The sequence below is a fragment of the Choloepus didactylus genome, chromosome 15 (assembly GCF_015220235.1).
Source record: "Choloepus didactylus isolate mChoDid1 chromosome 15, mChoDid1.pri, whole genome shotgun sequence".
Classification (NCBI taxonomy): domain Eukaryota; kingdom Metazoa; phylum Chordata; class Mammalia; order Pilosa; family Megalonychidae; genus Choloepus; species Choloepus didactylus.
This window is the reverse complement of record NC_051321.1, coordinates 35,307,023-35,321,382: the sequence shown is the minus strand read 5'-3', so window position 1 is coordinate 35,321,382 and position 14,360 is coordinate 35,307,023. Positions and strand designations below refer to the sequence as shown.

Here is a 14,360-nt window from a genome sequence, read left to right as displayed (position 1 = left end):
AAACAAACGATTATTTTCCCTTGGGCCCTGGGAAGTCTTTTGAGAAAAGTAAACCTCAGAAAACCAGCAACCTGGACAAAATCCAAATTTTCAACAAGCTCAGAGTCATGTGCACCCATGTTGAACAGGGGAGCCCTGGTTTGGCAGTCCTCCACGTGGAAAAAGCTTTGTTGACCCAAAGATTGCTCTGTTCTGTCCTACTTAAACAGCTTCCAGCAGGCCGGTTTCAATTCTAGGTGCCATGTTAAAAAATGAATATATATCAGCTGGTAGTGCGGACCCCAGTCAACGAAAGGGATGCTTGGAGGGGGCTCTTCGTTGGCTAAATGGCCTGTTGCAAGCTCATGTTGTGCAAATACCAAGTATCCCAGACAGGTTTATCCAGCTAATAGAGTCCTATTTAGCAAACTATCTATATAAAACACAGGCTTTTAATAAAACAAAACTGGTTGATTCACAGAGGCATGGGGTACACTGTTAACTTACACTAAAGTACTTGTACATTTTTTTCTAAAATGACAGCTTGAGCCCTGAGGACATGGCTGCCTCCTTCCTGGGAAGCTGATCCACTGGGGGACTTGAAAGCTCAGTGGTGAATCAGAACAACTTCTTCTTGGGTCAGGGTTGGCTCAGGGTCACATGCTCTTGAGGTCCCTAAAGACCACGTGGGCTGCGTTGCGTCCAGCGGCTCCCATGACACCTCCTCCTGGAAGGGAAACCCCAGTAAGCGAAGCTCTGCTTGTAACTCCCCAGGCGGGGGCAGGGGCGGGGCTACAAAGGGGCCGTCGTGGGCAAACAGAGCAGGGCTGCCTCAGAATCTACAGGAATGGCTGTGAAGACACAGACTCTGGGCTCCCACCCACACTTCCTGCATCAAATCCCTGGGGAGGGGGCTGAGGACCAGTGTGCTAGATGGAGAGACTCTCAGCACAAGAAATTAAAACGTGAGCCTAAGTATTTGGGGGGTAGGTGTGTAAGTACATACCTGAGGCCCCCATAGTTCAGAGAAAAAGTCAAGATGAGCTTCCTGCCTCAGCCAGGTCAGTTAGGATTGGAATAGGTGCGGGGAAGAATTTTTAAATTGAGAAACTCAACTTTACCCATCGTTACTGGTCTACAACATGGATGGGGGGTTTAGGGACGTGGGTCTCTCACAAACCCAAATTGGAATTTGGAGAGATGCCTCTATTGGGACATCTCCTAAAACCTCGTGAGGAGGAGGCGTGAGCTAAACTGAGGGCCGTGGGCAGCTGGCAGAGGCCACCCCTGTTTGTTTACCTGGGGACTGAGAATTCTGAACATGTGGCGATGGCTTGTTCTGCGGGAGTTCCATGCTCCTCTCTGTCCCTCCGTCCCTCTGTCCCTCCTTCCCTTGCTGCTCATCCTGGTCCCCTGTCTGCAATGACCCCCTGCCAGCCCTCGCAGAACACACAGGGTGGGACTGCAGGTTACTCACCAGGATGGGCCCCACTTCCGCAGAGATACAGGCCCCGGAGGGGGCAGCGGTAGCTGGAGTACAGGGGCACAGGGCGGGCAAAGTAAAGCTGGTCTAGGCCCATGGCACAGTGGAATATATTCTGTGGGATGTAGGGTCATAGTCGTTAACATAGGAGTGCTACACCCTTGACCTCCCTGGGCCTGCTGAAGGGGCTCTGCCTGCTGAGTTCTTCTCCTCCCCTCTTCTCCCAGGGAAGTTCTTCTGGCATGTCTTCCCAGGTTCTTAAGATGCAGAAAGGGAAGGGGAAGAGAGAGAATAGGTGTCTATCCTAGGGCTAGGGATGAAGTTTTCCAGAGGCATTTTTCGAGAAGAAAGAGGGGGGATGGAGGACATGTTCATAAAGTGAGGAAACTGAATGGGAAAGAAAATGGGGGGTTTGATAAGGTTTTGCTAAGGACTATGAATCCCCCTCACCATTTTTGAAAAATGGAAGAAGTTGACTTGTTTTGGCTGCTGGCACCTGTTTCAGCTAGGACATGTTTCTTTGGTCAAGACCCCCACCCCCACCCCTAGACTAGGCCCCAGGGGTCCAAGCCCCAGCAGGATCACAGTAAACGGCAGACGAGGAGGCATCGGGACCCTGAGGTCAAGTGTGCTTCACTGGCCTGTGCCAGACCAGCCCCAGGCCAAGAAGAGAGGCGGCAGGTGACAGAGGGCAGGGTTGGCCCCGTGTGGCTGTCTGCTGGGTGTCACCCCAGGGAAGTCCTTCCGGCTGCCCCTCCCAGCGTGCTCCAAACCGAGCTCCTCCCCTCCCCCGAGCCTGCCCTCTCCCCATCTCCCCTGCCCCGGGGTGGGCGGGACGCCACCTTCCTCTCCCAGGCATCTGGTGGAGCCTCCACCACCCCTCCACCTCCACGCGCACCCGGCTCCAGGCCTCCTCAGCCTCCCTGCCCTGTGCCCCTCACCTCCAGTCATCCCGGGCCCTTCCCACTGCCCTCCCGGCCTTTACGGTATATCTGGACCAGCGTGTGGCCCAACAGAAATACCCTGCAAGCCACACGTGTAATTTTAGATTTTCTTGTAACCATATTGAAAAAGCAAAAAGAAATTGGTGAAATGAATTTCAATACCATATTTTATTTAACCGAATACATCCCAAATATTATTATTTCAACACATAATCACTATAAAAATTACTAAGACATTTCACCTTCATTTTTTTTGTACTGTCTTAAAATCTGGTGTGCCTCTCAATTTGGATGGGACACATTTTCCATGCTCAAAAGACTTGGGTGCTTAATGGCTTCTGTATTGGACAGAACCTGGTCTCCTAACCACTCTCTATGACTCCAGTTTCTGAAAGTGTTTGATAGGTGGATGAAAAAATTGGGGGACGTACTTCCCTGAGGAGGGGGCTCCCTCTGAAGAAAGTCCCATGAGAGAGGCTGGTGTGGATGTCCAGCAAACGGGCCACAATCCTGCTCTCTGCCTTCCCAGTGAAGGCTGGACATGGGGGGACAGGATAAAGCCAAGGGGCCCAGCCAGGACGTGGAGGGCAGGGAGAACCCTCAGGCTTATACTCACCCCTCCAGGAAGCCCGAAGATTCTCTCCAAATCGGGTGGTGTGAGGATGTCTCTGCCCACCACAGAGCCCCTGAAGCCGGGGGCATAGGCCTCGATGCAGTCAAACACTGGGGGTGCCAAACACCAGGGAAATGAGGTGGTATTGGGAGGGGGTGCAGAGCCAGCACACACAGTCCACAGACACGTGGGGATGGTTCCACAACCACAGAGGTGTACGCTTAAAATGCGTTCATTTTATCACAGGTAAATTACACCTCAATAAACTTAAAAAAAAAAAAAAAGTCCAAAGTCAAATGAATAATTTGTCCCAAAGGCCTATGGGTTAAAGCCAGCCAAGCCCCCCACCCCTCTGCACTTCCTTACCCCAACCCTGAACCAAAGTTATTTGTCTCCTTTGAATATGAAAAGTGCTTTTCACCTCATTGCTTTGCTCAAGCTGTTTTCTCTACTTGGAGTGCCCTTTCTTGGCAGGCCAACTCCTATTCATCCTTTAAAACCCAGCTTAAATGTCCCTTTTTCTGGAAAGCCTTCCTAGTCTCTTTGGCTCACAGCTTCCTCCTTAGGGTCACACAGTATGTTATATTGAAATTATTGATTTATTTATTAATCTCACCCACTAGACTGTGATCAACGTGAGGGCAGGAGCTATGCCTCTAACTTTCTCAGCCCACTGCAGGAACTCAGTGGACATTCAATACTTCTGCCAACATTGTTGACTAGACTCCCGCCCCTTGGGAAGCATGGGAGCCTGCAGGCATTCATCCTGAATGGGGCAGCCAGGGAGCAGAGGGGTCTGATCCCGCTGCATGGTTGTCTGCCACCCTGGAGACCAAGACAAAGCACCTCCTTACCTCTGTCTGCATAACTGTTTCTCTCCTGCTCGTCCCAGACCTTGCCTCCGGCCAGCGCATAGGGCGTGTACTGAGTGAAGAGGGAGACGACGTGGCAGCCAGGGGGAGCCAGGGTGGGGTCCAGGGAGGAGGGGATGCAGAGCTCAATCACAGGCCTGCGATGGGGGAGGAAAGAGGGTCCTGTCCCAGGAGCAGCCGCCAGGAGGGAGGGGGCTGGGAGCTGCTCTGATGACTGGGGACAAGATGAAGCCCCTCAGGACAGGTAAGGTGTGATTCCACTCGCATGAAATAGCTGGAACACGCACTTTCACAGAGACAGCAAGGAGAGGACAGGTTACCGGGGACGGGGTGGGGGGAGGGCTGGGGAGTTAGTGCACACAGGGTGCAGGGGAGATGGGGGTGCTCTACTAACGACGGGGGTGAGGGCAGCCCAGCACAGACAATGGGGTTAATCCCACTCGCTGGGGTGCTGGGAGGGGTTGTGATGGGAAATTTCATGTTGTATAAATGCTTCCACAGTTCAAAAGAGAGACTAAAGAGACAACAGCACCCAGAATCCCAGACTGGATCCATGATGGAGGAAAACATACCCAAAATGTTATTACTGGAACATAAGAAAAGAATTGGAATATACACTGTACACTTTACACCAGTGTTAAAATTCTTGACCTTGATAACTGCACTTGAGCTGGTCACATAAGTGAAAAACCTTGTTCTCAGGAAAGGAACATGGAAATATTATGTGTTCATGGAGCATGATGTATGCAATCTACTCTTAAATGCTTAGAAGATAGACAGACAGACAGATAGAAGGATGGACGATGGATAGATAGAAAGAATGATCTGGCAAATGTGGCAAAGTGTTAAAAATTGGTGGATCAGGATATCTGGGAGGATGGGGGTATGTGGGAGTTTTCTGTATGGGGTTTTGTATTATTTTTGCAACTGTCCTTTAAGATTGAAATTATTTCAAAATAAAAAGTTCAATAATGATAATAATCAATAATAATAACGAAGCCCCTCAGAGGATGCAGGCCCAGGCAGATTCTCACTGTCAGGCTCGGGGGCACTCACCGGAACGTCCAGCAACCACTAGCCCCGTCCAGCCCCCGAGGAGCCCCTCCCTGCCCAGCCAGCTCAGGCCTGGCCGCAGGGTCTCAGTCAGGCCCAGACCCTCTCCCACTGTGTAGTGTCCCCTCTCCCCCAACCACACACCCTGTACTCTAACCACAGTCCCCAAACTCAAAAGTCTCCAAAGTCCAGGTGGTCATCGAGAACGTGTAAGGGGGTGCTCAGACGGCCCGATTTCAGCCAAGCTTAACCCCTGCCTGGTTACCTTTTCCTGAGCAGGCCAGACCAAACGGAGCTGCCAGGGCCACCCCTACCCCCAAGAGAATGACTGAGCTCCCCTGCCCCGGCCCCCTTGCCTCCACCACCCCCTTTTCTACCCAGAGCACACTGCTCCTCCAACTCCAATCACACCCACCCTCAGGGCCACGTGAGGCCCCTTCTCCCTGCACCCCTCACAACACTCCCTCTGAACTTGGAGGACCAGGGGCATCTTGAACCTAACTTGCCCAAACCCAAATGCCAGATGTCCTTGAAACCCGCCCTCTCCATATTCAGTCGTCTCTGTTCAGTGAATGGAATTGTCACTCAGTTGTTCCTCCTCTTTGCTCACACCCCACTTCCTGTCCAACGGCAAATCTTGGCTTCACCTTCAACATACACCCAGTTTCCTGCCACTCCTCATCTCTTCCACGGCTCTCGCCCTGTCCAAGCCTGGTCCTCTCTCTCTCTTGGATTCTGCAACATTAACCAAATGCAATTATCTCCACATGGGAGCACGGATCTTTCTAAAATGTAAGCCAGGCAGCATCACTGCACTGTGCAAACCCTCCTGCACTAAAAGCCAAGAGCTGTTGACAAGGCCCGGCAGGATTCAGCAGCAGCAGCCCTCAGACCTTACTTCCCACCCCTCACTCCATGTTCTCTCTCTCCAGCCACTTGTCTCTATGCCTCCAACACAGCACACACACTCCCACCCCAGGGCCTTTGCACCTGACCTCCCCTCTGCCTGGATGCTCTTCCCCAGACAGCCTGAGCTCTTACTTCCTTCCCGTCTTTGCTCAAGGGCTGCATTGTCAGAGGCCTTTCCTCACCTCCTTATACAGAAAAGCACACCCTCCCCTCCTGTGCTATTTTTCCCTTAGTGCTCATTACCGCTTGGCATGTTTGCTGATTGTCTTGTCTCCCACCAGCAGGAGGTCAGCACCTGAGGGCAGAGGCCTTGCTGACTTTGCTCCCTGCCCTGTGCCCAGGTCCCTAAACTGTGTCTGGCACAGACGAGGTACCCAAGAACCATTTATAAATGGATAAATGAACTCTGCCCTCTACCCTTCTCTCAGGGCACACATCGTCTCCACCTTAGGTTGCAAATATTTGCGTGCCTGTTTTAATCATAAGCTTCGTATCTGTTTCATGCCCCTCCCACCTACCCCCACCCCACCCCATACCTACGACAGAGCCTGGCACAAAGTGGATTTTCAACAAGTGTTTGTTTGGCCATCAGCAGTCTGGAAGGATGCATGCTCCTGTAGCATCCCTGCCTGTTCCCAGAGGGATGGAGATACAGCTGCAGTGGGAAAAGCTTTGAGAAGTTTTGCACGGAGGTGGCTTGTCAGAAAGAGAGAATATGGAAGAGGGGAGTCAGGTGAATCCCAGGGGGCTGCTGAATCAGAGAAGCTCCTTTGCTCCCCCAGAAAGCATTTTCTCCCATTCACTGTTCTCTCTGCAGCCTTTTCCCCCTTCCTGTAACCTGCGGCATTTCCCCGAGCATGTCTCACTCTTTACCCTTACTTGCCTGGTCTAAAGAGTTCTTTCCTGGGATGCATTCATATCCTGAGAACTTAAATATGGATTTAGGTAGATCCTAAGGCACTGTGAGCATTGTAACATCAGGCGAAGAGGCCAGTCCCCACTGTGCCTGGACAATCACCCTCCTCTCTGGGCCCAGGTGTAAGAGCATCCCAACGGGCCAGGGCAGGTGACTGGGGGCAAAGCCCTGTTCACCCACCTGTGGGAAGGGAGACCATCCATGGCATCTTCGAAGGCCCGATGGAGGAGGAGGGTGTCCTCACAGTTCAGGTGGATGGAGCACTGGTGATGGGGCAGTGGCTGGCCACTGGGAGCATTGGGGGCAGCCAGGAAGCTGGGCAGCCTGTCTACAGCCACTGAGGGGTCGGAGAGGAGGGTCAGGGCCCAGGGACCTGTGTCCTCAGCCCCCCATGGCCCTCCCTCTACACCCACCACCCTCCTAACCCGAGGGGAGGACTGGGAAGAAAAAGTAGGGGTCAGGCTGGAGGTCAGGGAATGGAGATGATGGTCAGTTTTTCCCTGACTCGGAGATTTCTCTCATGTAACGTCAGAAGAGGCAGCTTGGCACTCCAGGTGGCCCCTTACCATTGATCTTGGTAACAGGTGACTGGGTGTCCAGCTGAGAGACCTTTTTGATGAAATCCTCGGGAAGCCACTCCTGGAAGCAGAAAGCTCTGTGACAGGCTGGGGATGGTGAAGCCCCAAGTGGGTAGCGTTCTTCCCTCACTCCAGCAGGCCTCTCAATTACCACCTGCGGAAATCGTCTTCATCCTTCAAAGCTCACCCAGACCACCTCCTCTGTGAAGCCTTCCTTGATCTCCCTCTTAGCACTAACCACTTCTTCCTCTGGGCTTTTCTAGAAGATCTGACTGCAAAATAGCCCACATCTCCTGCCTTGGGTTATGGCCAGCAGTTTGCAGGTCTCTTTTCTCTTCTTGTCTGAAAGCTCTTGGAAGTCTTGATTATCTCAGAGTTGCCTCAGCAAGATGCTTTGCAGATTTCAATCATGGGATCACTCAGAAATTTGGTTTCTTGTCCCCAAGAATAGCTCCAAGAGTGGCTGGGTGCTCCATGCTCACATCCATATTGTCATATTATTTGGAGACAGGGAAAGTATAATCGATTGCAAAAATGACCCCAAATTATCACCCCTCCTGCATCCATGCCCCTTTGCCATGTGTCTTTGACATGCCTTTCCATTCTGACTCTGGCCTGGCTGCCAGGCTTGCTCTGGCCACTGTTAGCAAATATGATGCAGGCAGAGGCCCGAAAAGCACTTGCATGATTGGGCTCGCTTGTTTTGTCCCCTGCCAGCTCCTGAGAGCCTGCCTGGACTAACCTTTTGGAGGACAACAGACACATGGGGCAGAGCTGAGTCATCTCAGTCATCCCTGCTGAAACCACCTTGGATCAGCCACAGCCCGCCAACTCCAGGCACAGGAGCCGGCCCAGCCAAGATCAGCAGAACCAACGAGTGAACCCACAGCTGATCACAAGGTGCATCAGCAGGTCCAGATTGGCTGATCTCAGCCAAGATCAATTGAATTCTCCAGGTCTGTGTGCTAAGTCAATATTGATGCCTGGATGTTTTGTGGTTGTTTGTTAGGCAGCACTCACATGGCAATAGATCACTGATACACATGGCAGAATTTGCATTGGTGAGAGGGGAGAGATCAGGGTAGTAGGAAAGCTGCAGAAATAACACTGGATGGAAAGTCAGGCCTGGGTTCTGGCTCTGCCAATCACCAGCTGCATTCCTTCCTGGATCTTCCTCCTCACCTGCTTCCTACCTGCCCATCGGGTAAGAGAAGCTCCTTCCCTGCTTGCTACCTGCCCACCAGGTAAGAGAGAGCACCAGCTACCCCAAATGAGGAGACTCAGTCCTTGCTCACTGCCCAGAGACTGCCCAGTCCCTTCCCACTCAAATGGGGTCCCGGCTTGCCCCTTTCCACCCTGTCTTGGCAGGCAGCCACCACCCAGGTCCAGGCCTCACCTGTGGCGTCAGCTTCAGGAAGGTGATCTGAGGTGAGGCGTTGGACAGCACCACCTTGCTCTTCACCTCCGCGCCGTCCTGTAGCACCACTCCTTGAACACAGCCTCCGCTGCCCACCTGCACCTTAGCCACGGTCTAGACCCACCAGCAAGAGGCCCCAGAAACCCCCCGGGAAGGGAAACCCTGGTTGGAGGATTTCCATGGTGAGTGCTGTTCTCAGGTACTCACAGCTTTCTCGTCCCCAGTCCACCCCAGCCGAGCTCTGCAGCTCCTGGGGAAAGCCTTAACCCGCCCCCTCCAACACGAAGACTCAGCCCAAATGCGGGCTAGTGGCCGGCAAATCGAAAGGGGGCGGTGGAAGAACTGGGACCTTGTGGACAGCTGCTTGGCCACCACCAGGCTGCAGAACCTTAGGTGAGTCCTTTGATTCTGAGCCCCATGTTTTTCATCAGTAAAACAAGGAACTTTCCAACTTTGAGATTTTGTTCTATCCCAGGATCCTTGCCAGTAATTGGGGCAGGGGGAAGAAGAGCCAGTACCTTTCCAGTGAAGATATTTGCTCCGTGTGCTGTGGCTGAGCTTGCGATGGCATCAGAGAGGGCACCCATGCCACCCTGGACATAGCCCCAGGCGCCCTGCATCCCCTCCAGGCCCCCCATCACATGATGTAGCAGCACATACCTGAGGAGAGACCATCAGAATCAGAGGCCAGAGGAGAGCTGTAATCTCCCCAGAGTTCAGAATGTGCAAACACTCCTCTCTGTCTCAGACCTTCTGCCTCTCCCTTCCACCCCACCCCCAGCCCCTTCCCACTGGTCTTCAAATGAGCTCAAGGCTCCTGCATGAGCCCCTTGCCTTCTCACTCCACCTCTTCTCCCCATGCAAATGTGTCTATGTATATAGCTTTATGACCAACAATATGCTGGTGTCACCCAAACCTGCAACTCCAGCTCTGCCCTGAGCTCCAGCTCATGTGCCCAGCTACCCACAGGTGTCTCCATTTGAACAATTTTTGGCAGGCATCTTAAACTCATTTTCCCCACTCCTCAACCTGCTTCTCCTTCTATCTTCCTCATCTCTGCAAGTGGCATCTTCGGTTTCCAATAGCAACCTTCATCGAAGGGGGCTCCTACTATTCCCTAACTCCTTGCATCCAATTAAGTGCTGTCAACTCTGCCTCCTAAAGAGCTTTCAAGTACATGCACTCCCTGTTGCCTCCCCTGGGTCAGGTGCTCTCTCCTCTTCCTCAGCCTGCTGCAGTCCCGGCCTCCTAATCGACCTCCTCCTCCCACTCCTCTCCCCGGCAGGCCTCTCCCCACACCCAGCTTTGATCCTGTCACTTCTCGCCTTTTAAAGCTTTCTCTGGTTTATCATTGCTCTTAGCGTCATGGCCAGTCTCTTAAACTGGCTCCCTGCTCCCAGCCTCATCTGTCATCCTGCACCCCCTTGCACCCTCACTCCTGCCAAACCCGACCTCTGTCGGTTCCTTGAATGGACCACACAGCCTCTCGCCTCCAAGTATGTGCACATGCTACTCCATCTTCTGGAACCCCCATTCCCCTTGTCATGTGTTCAGCTAATCCCGCTGTGTCCTTCGGATCTCAGCGTAACATCTCTTCCCCATGGAGGCCGTTAGAACAGGCCAGGGTCCCTGCTCCACCTTCCCGTCGCCATCACTCCCCCGCTCCCAGTCTCTCCCCTTAGCACCTCAGCTCTGGCCACCATGTATCCCCAGCACCTAGCACAGGCTCTGTCAATCTTTGTTGAAAGAATTAATGAAGAAACAAATGGCTTCAAGGCACATTTCACAAACGGGGCAGTCGCTATAAGCCTCCCAGAGAACTGAAGAGGACAGGAGGCCCCATTGGGAAGATCCAGACTGTTGGGTTGATTACAGAGCTTGGCCAAGGTGTGGCAACTGCTGCCCGCCCCGCTCCTTGATGGCCCTGGGGAACTGGGGGCTGGCTTACTGTGTGTTGAAAAACCACTTCCAAGGGGGTGTTCTCATCCCTTGAGGGAAAAGCCACATTGACAGCTTCTAGCTGCATCTTCTGGTACATTGGAAAAGGCCCAACACTTGGCAGCATCCTCCATCCCAAAGTGTGCGTGCACACACACACACACACACACACACACACACACACACACACACACACCTGTCTATTCCTGCTCCTGCCAGGGCTCATTAAGTCGGACCACAACCACAGGCTTTCCTGGGTCTGACTGCCACCTCTCGGGCTGGACGGTCAGCACATGCCCCACCCACGGAGAGAAGGGTAGCAACCTGCTCACCAAAGGTGCCTGGGTATGAGTGTGTTCTGGAGCCCAGAAAAAGGAATGTGGGAGACAGAAGGATAATGGGCTTGACAGGAGGAAAAGAGACAGAAAGAGGAGAGAGAGAGAAAGAAGAGGAGGACAAGGAGAGTGGGAAGAAGATAGGATTGCTGAGATAGCACAGTGGGAGGTGGAGGAGAGGCTTTTCTTGGTGAAGCAGCAGAAAGTTGTGGCTAAGAACAAAGATATTGGGGAATCCAGCCAACCCGGATTGCAAATCAGCTCTGCCACTTACTAGCCGTGTGACTTTGGGCAAGATAATTCCCTTCTCAGAACCACAGTTCCTGGGATGTTACTTTGAGGGTTAAATTAGTTGCACAGGAAGTGCTCGGCTCAGTGCCTGGCTGATTGTGTGAGCTCAGCCAATGGCAATTGTCGTCATGGCTCCTGCTCGGTGTCTAACTCTCCCCTGCGTCCTCCACTCGTCCGTCTCACTCACCCGCTCCCCGGAGTGTAGGGACTTGTCATGGCTCCGATCACCGCATCTGTTGCAAGAGTGGCTTTCAGAGGCTCCGACTCAAACCACTGATCCAGCACCTGAGACAGAGAGAGGGCAGGGAGGGGGCTGAGGGGCCCTGGGGGGAGGCGAGGGGCCCTCTCTCTGCGAGTCGGACCTGAGGCCGGGGCCGCTCACCTTGGTAATCGGAGCTGTGAGGACCTGGTAATACTGGGGGAGCTCGGCTCCCAGGACCAGGCCTGAAAGAGAAGATCCACAGAACAGCAACTGAGACAGGCAATAAGGAAACACTGGACTCTCGTCCCCCGGCATTAGAGAAAGGGGGGAGGCCGGCAGAGTTTCGGGGGAGGCAGTGTGGCATGCTGGAGGCAGGATTCTAGAGTCCATGTGGGCTCTGATGAGCTTTACACGGGTGCAAACCCGACAGCATCTCATTTAGGATGCAGTGTGAGTTCGGGCCTCACCCCTCTCTAGCTGCAGGGCCCCGAGCACATTTTTAACACCTCAGAACCTGTTTCCTTATCTGTGAAATGGGAGTAGCCTTGCCTCTCCATAGGGCTTTTGTGAAGATTAAATGAGGCATTTAAAGCACTGGCCAGTTAATAGGCACTTAATACGTTCTAGCTCTTAGTATTATTTTTGGATAATTTTTAACTTGGACATTATTGCCTTACTTTGAACTCTGAGAGGCCCATTTCCTGGGAGGCAGCTGGCTTGACTCATCTGTTCCTCTGATACTGATGCAGACCATCTCAATGGAAGTGGGCAGTAAGACCTTAGGGCAGGGATCGTGATCTTGAACCACTGTCGCCCAGTGCCTAGTTTAGTGTCTGGTGCATAGTTGTTGCTCAGTAAAGGTTTGTTGCCTGAAGCTCCCTGGTCTTTTTACTAGTAACCTGAGAGGCAATGTCTACTTTGGGCATTTGTGATAGATTCCACTGGCTTCATCTCCGCACCCTTTGCCATGTAACTCTGCAGTGCCCCCCCATAGGGTGGGTCAACCTGCCCTGCTCCTTGATTCTGGGCACATCCATGCAACTTGTTTGGCCAATGGAATGTTTGCAGATGTGATGCAAGCAGAGGCTTGAGAGGAGCCCGTGCACTGGGGCCTGCCCTCCGTGCTTCTGTCACTGACGTGCGGAGGCCATGCCCGGACTGGCCTGCTGCTTCCGACAGAGAGGCCCATAGAACCTCACCTGCCCCAGCCACAGACAAATGCATGAGCCCAGACCGGGTCAACTGAGTCCAGCCCGGCTCGGCTGAAACAGGCAAACACATAAGAAATAAACGTTTATTTTTGTGTGCCACCGGAGTTTTGAAATTGTTACTTACGCAGCAGTTTTGTGGCCAAAGCTTACTGACTTCAGTATTTTTCTATAGTATAGAAGCTAAACTGATCTGTATCCTGTAGAGGAGTGGTGGAAAATAAACAGCATGCTTGTTGAAACCTGCTTTCTCATATCCATGGCAGACATCACTAACTGATCAAGAGAACTTTTTCTTGCTGAGTCCAGATGTAACATCCTCCTTGTATGGGACATCTCTTTAAATTCTCTTGGCTTCCATCTCTTATTCCAGCCATGGCTCTGCAGATCCATGGGTGCAAACCTGACAACATCTCAATTTAGATCTGTGAGTTGCACCTCTTTGTGACAGGATTCCCACAGGAATGTGCAACCAAGCAGTGTGGGAGAGGATGCCCTGTGGATGACCCGTGGCCAGTGGGGGACACACCTGGTGGATAAGTGTTTCCCCCTTCCTTCTCCTGGGAATGGTTCTCAAACGCATTTCTTCCGGTTCCTCCAAGGGTCTGCGTAGGATGTGGCACCTCTCACCTGGCTGGTGGTCAGCAGCGACACTCCCTGGGAGTGACCCCCCTTTCCATTTCCTGCCTCCTCTCCCCCATTTCTGTACCCTGGGATCACCCTTCAGCATATACTTGCACCTTTGTCTTGGTCTCTACCCCAGGACACCCCACGCTAGGACCTTCTCAAGAAAGTGCACGAGGCAGCGCTCACTAATGGCCTGTGGTGGGCAGGCTGCTGTGGAGGTCCAGCTTTGTGGCCAGTCATGGAGAAAATGGGCTCAGCTCCCTGAAGGTCCCTCATCACAGACCTACCTGCCTGCAGCAGGGGCTTGAGGGTGGAGAGTGACTTGAGCCTTTGCAGCAGGGAGCCACGCTGGAAGGCCACCATGTCCACTGGGGCTGCGTCCAGCAGGGGGTCGATGGCCGCTGCCAAGCGATTCATGAATGCCTCGTATCTTGGAAAGGCCTGGAACAGAGCCCTGAGTCAAGGCCCCATTGCCCAGAGCCCCCATGGGACACTGCCTGCATGCTGTGCCCTCCATTTTTCCACCCCCAAGTGGTCTGCCACATCCCACAGCTGAGTCTTGATGGTTTCTCAGCCTTCGATCCCAGTGTGGCTCAGCTCAGCTCTGAGCTAGGACAGTGTGTCAGTGTCAGCACCGGGAAGAGGGAAGGAAGTCAGGGGGATCACGGGGCATGGAAGAGCCACTGGGGTGGTACAAGGACAGGGGATTGGTGCTGGCTGACACCAGTCCTCAGCCACAGACAATGGCAAGTATCCCAGGGTGCGGTTTCCGTGAGAAGTCATAAAGATACTTTTTTCTTGGTCCTTCTGTCTTTCCATGTGCTGGTAAAAGCGAGGTCTCTCCCTGTGTGCTCCAGCACACGACTGCTCCTTCCATACCATAATCTTTATGTCTGTAAATCTCACGTGTCCTTGCGTCATGAGCAGTAACAGAAACCTGCACCCCATCACCCCACAAGCTCCCACATAAGAACCCATTTTTGAGACCCATCTT

The 14,360-nt window shown here is 52.9% G+C and overlaps 1 protein-coding gene across 1 annotated transcript in view; it reads right to left on the bottom strand.

Moving 5' to 3' along the window:
• Window positions 1-352: 352 nt before the first annotated feature.
• The window catches only part of PYROXD2 (pyridine nucleotide-disulphide oxidoreductase domain 2), a 29,978-nt gene continuing 15,970 nt past the window's right edge, over window positions 353-14,360 (bottom strand). The window contains exons 6-16 of the mRNA XM_037804216.1: window positions 13,654-13,807; window positions 11,712-11,773; window positions 11,517-11,614; window positions 9,283-9,424; window positions 8,744-8,878; window positions 7,336-7,408; window positions 6,950-7,106; window positions 3,874-4,028; window positions 3,023-3,129; window positions 1,457-1,577; window positions 353-706 (exon numbers count right to left, since the gene is read on the bottom strand). Of these exons, the coding sequence (XP_037660144.1) occupies window positions 636-706; window positions 1,457-1,577; window positions 3,023-3,129; window positions 3,874-4,028; window positions 6,950-7,106; window positions 7,336-7,408; window positions 8,744-8,878; window positions 9,283-9,424; window positions 11,517-11,614; window positions 11,712-11,773; window positions 13,654-13,807 (1,275 nt within the window). The 3' untranslated portion in view covers window positions 353-635. The remainder of the gene's footprint in view (window positions 707-1,456; window positions 1,578-3,022; window positions 3,130-3,873; window positions 4,029-6,949; window positions 7,107-7,335; window positions 7,409-8,743; window positions 8,879-9,282; window positions 9,425-11,516; window positions 11,615-11,711; window positions 11,774-13,653; window positions 13,808-14,360) is intronic.